Source organism: Acyrthosiphon pisum, unplaced genomic scaffold (genome assembly GCF_005508785.2).
Source record: "Acyrthosiphon pisum isolate AL4f unplaced genomic scaffold, pea_aphid_22Mar2018_4r6ur Scaffold_19122;HRSCAF=19805, whole genome shotgun sequence".
NCBI lineage: Eukaryota > Metazoa > Arthropoda > Insecta > Hemiptera > Aphididae > Acyrthosiphon > Acyrthosiphon pisum.
Window position 1 is genome coordinate 1 of NW_021768341.1, and position 819 is coordinate 819.

The window sequence follows — 819 nt, forward strand, 5'->3', positions numbered from 1 at the left end:
AATTGTGTTTTTTAGTATAAATAAACCATTTTTTTATTACACTTTTAGATGTAAAATTTGGTTAGAGCAATGTCAACTGCCAGCTGACATTCTATCTCAAAAAAATATTAAATTATGTGGAAAACATTTTGAAAAAAATATGTTTCTAAATTTTTTGGAGAACAGGTTGAAGCCAGATGTGCTATACCTACACTATTTCCAGGTACGTAAGAACTAGTATGACATTTAGCAGCTGTAATTTTATAATCACCTTTTATTTTTTATTTATATTCAGATGAAAGAGATGGTTGTGAAGTTAGTCACATTAAGAACATCTTTGAAGTTATCATCTAGTGACAAAGTTGGAATCTGTACCACTTTAACTGAAAATGTGTCTTGTGGCTCAAATAGTCCACTAAAAATTAATGACGATAAGGGTAAATATACTTCTGAAACGTATAGTAGCAATGAAGTATTGGCTCTTCCATTACCTGGTTCACCTGGTAAGTTAATGTGATTTATGTAGAGATTCCTTTATAATTATTAATATTATATTTTTAAATTTTGTTTAGAAGTCCAAGATAGCATTGATTACAGTATTACTTCAGGGACATCTTCATCATTTACTAGTGAAAAATCTAGGTGTTTAGATTCTCCATTAGATTTCATAAGTCCTAGTAAGCTTTAATTAAACAATTTTACTCAACTGTATATTTGTAATTTACTGCGCGTTTACTAAAAAGCTTATAAATATCATTTAGTTCTTCAAAAGGTTGTCAATCTGAAAACTTAATCTGAAAAACACCCAGAAAAGTGTAGCACCAATTGAAGATCGAGAAA

At 29.1% G+C, this 819-nt stretch overlaps 1 protein-coding gene across 1 annotated transcript; it reads left to right on the forward strand.

Moving 5' to 3' along the window:
- The first annotated feature begins 139 nt into the window (after positions 1-139).
- On the forward strand, positions 140-794 carry LOC100571341. Its single transcript, XM_008191500.3, has 4 exons — positions 140-202; positions 275-482; positions 552-654; positions 738-794. The coding sequence occupies exons 1-4, from the start codon at positions 140-142 to the stop codon at positions 775-777; spliced, it is 414 nt and encodes a 137-aa protein (XP_008189722.2). The 3' UTR covers positions 778-794.
- Positions 795-819: the final 25 nt, after the last annotated feature.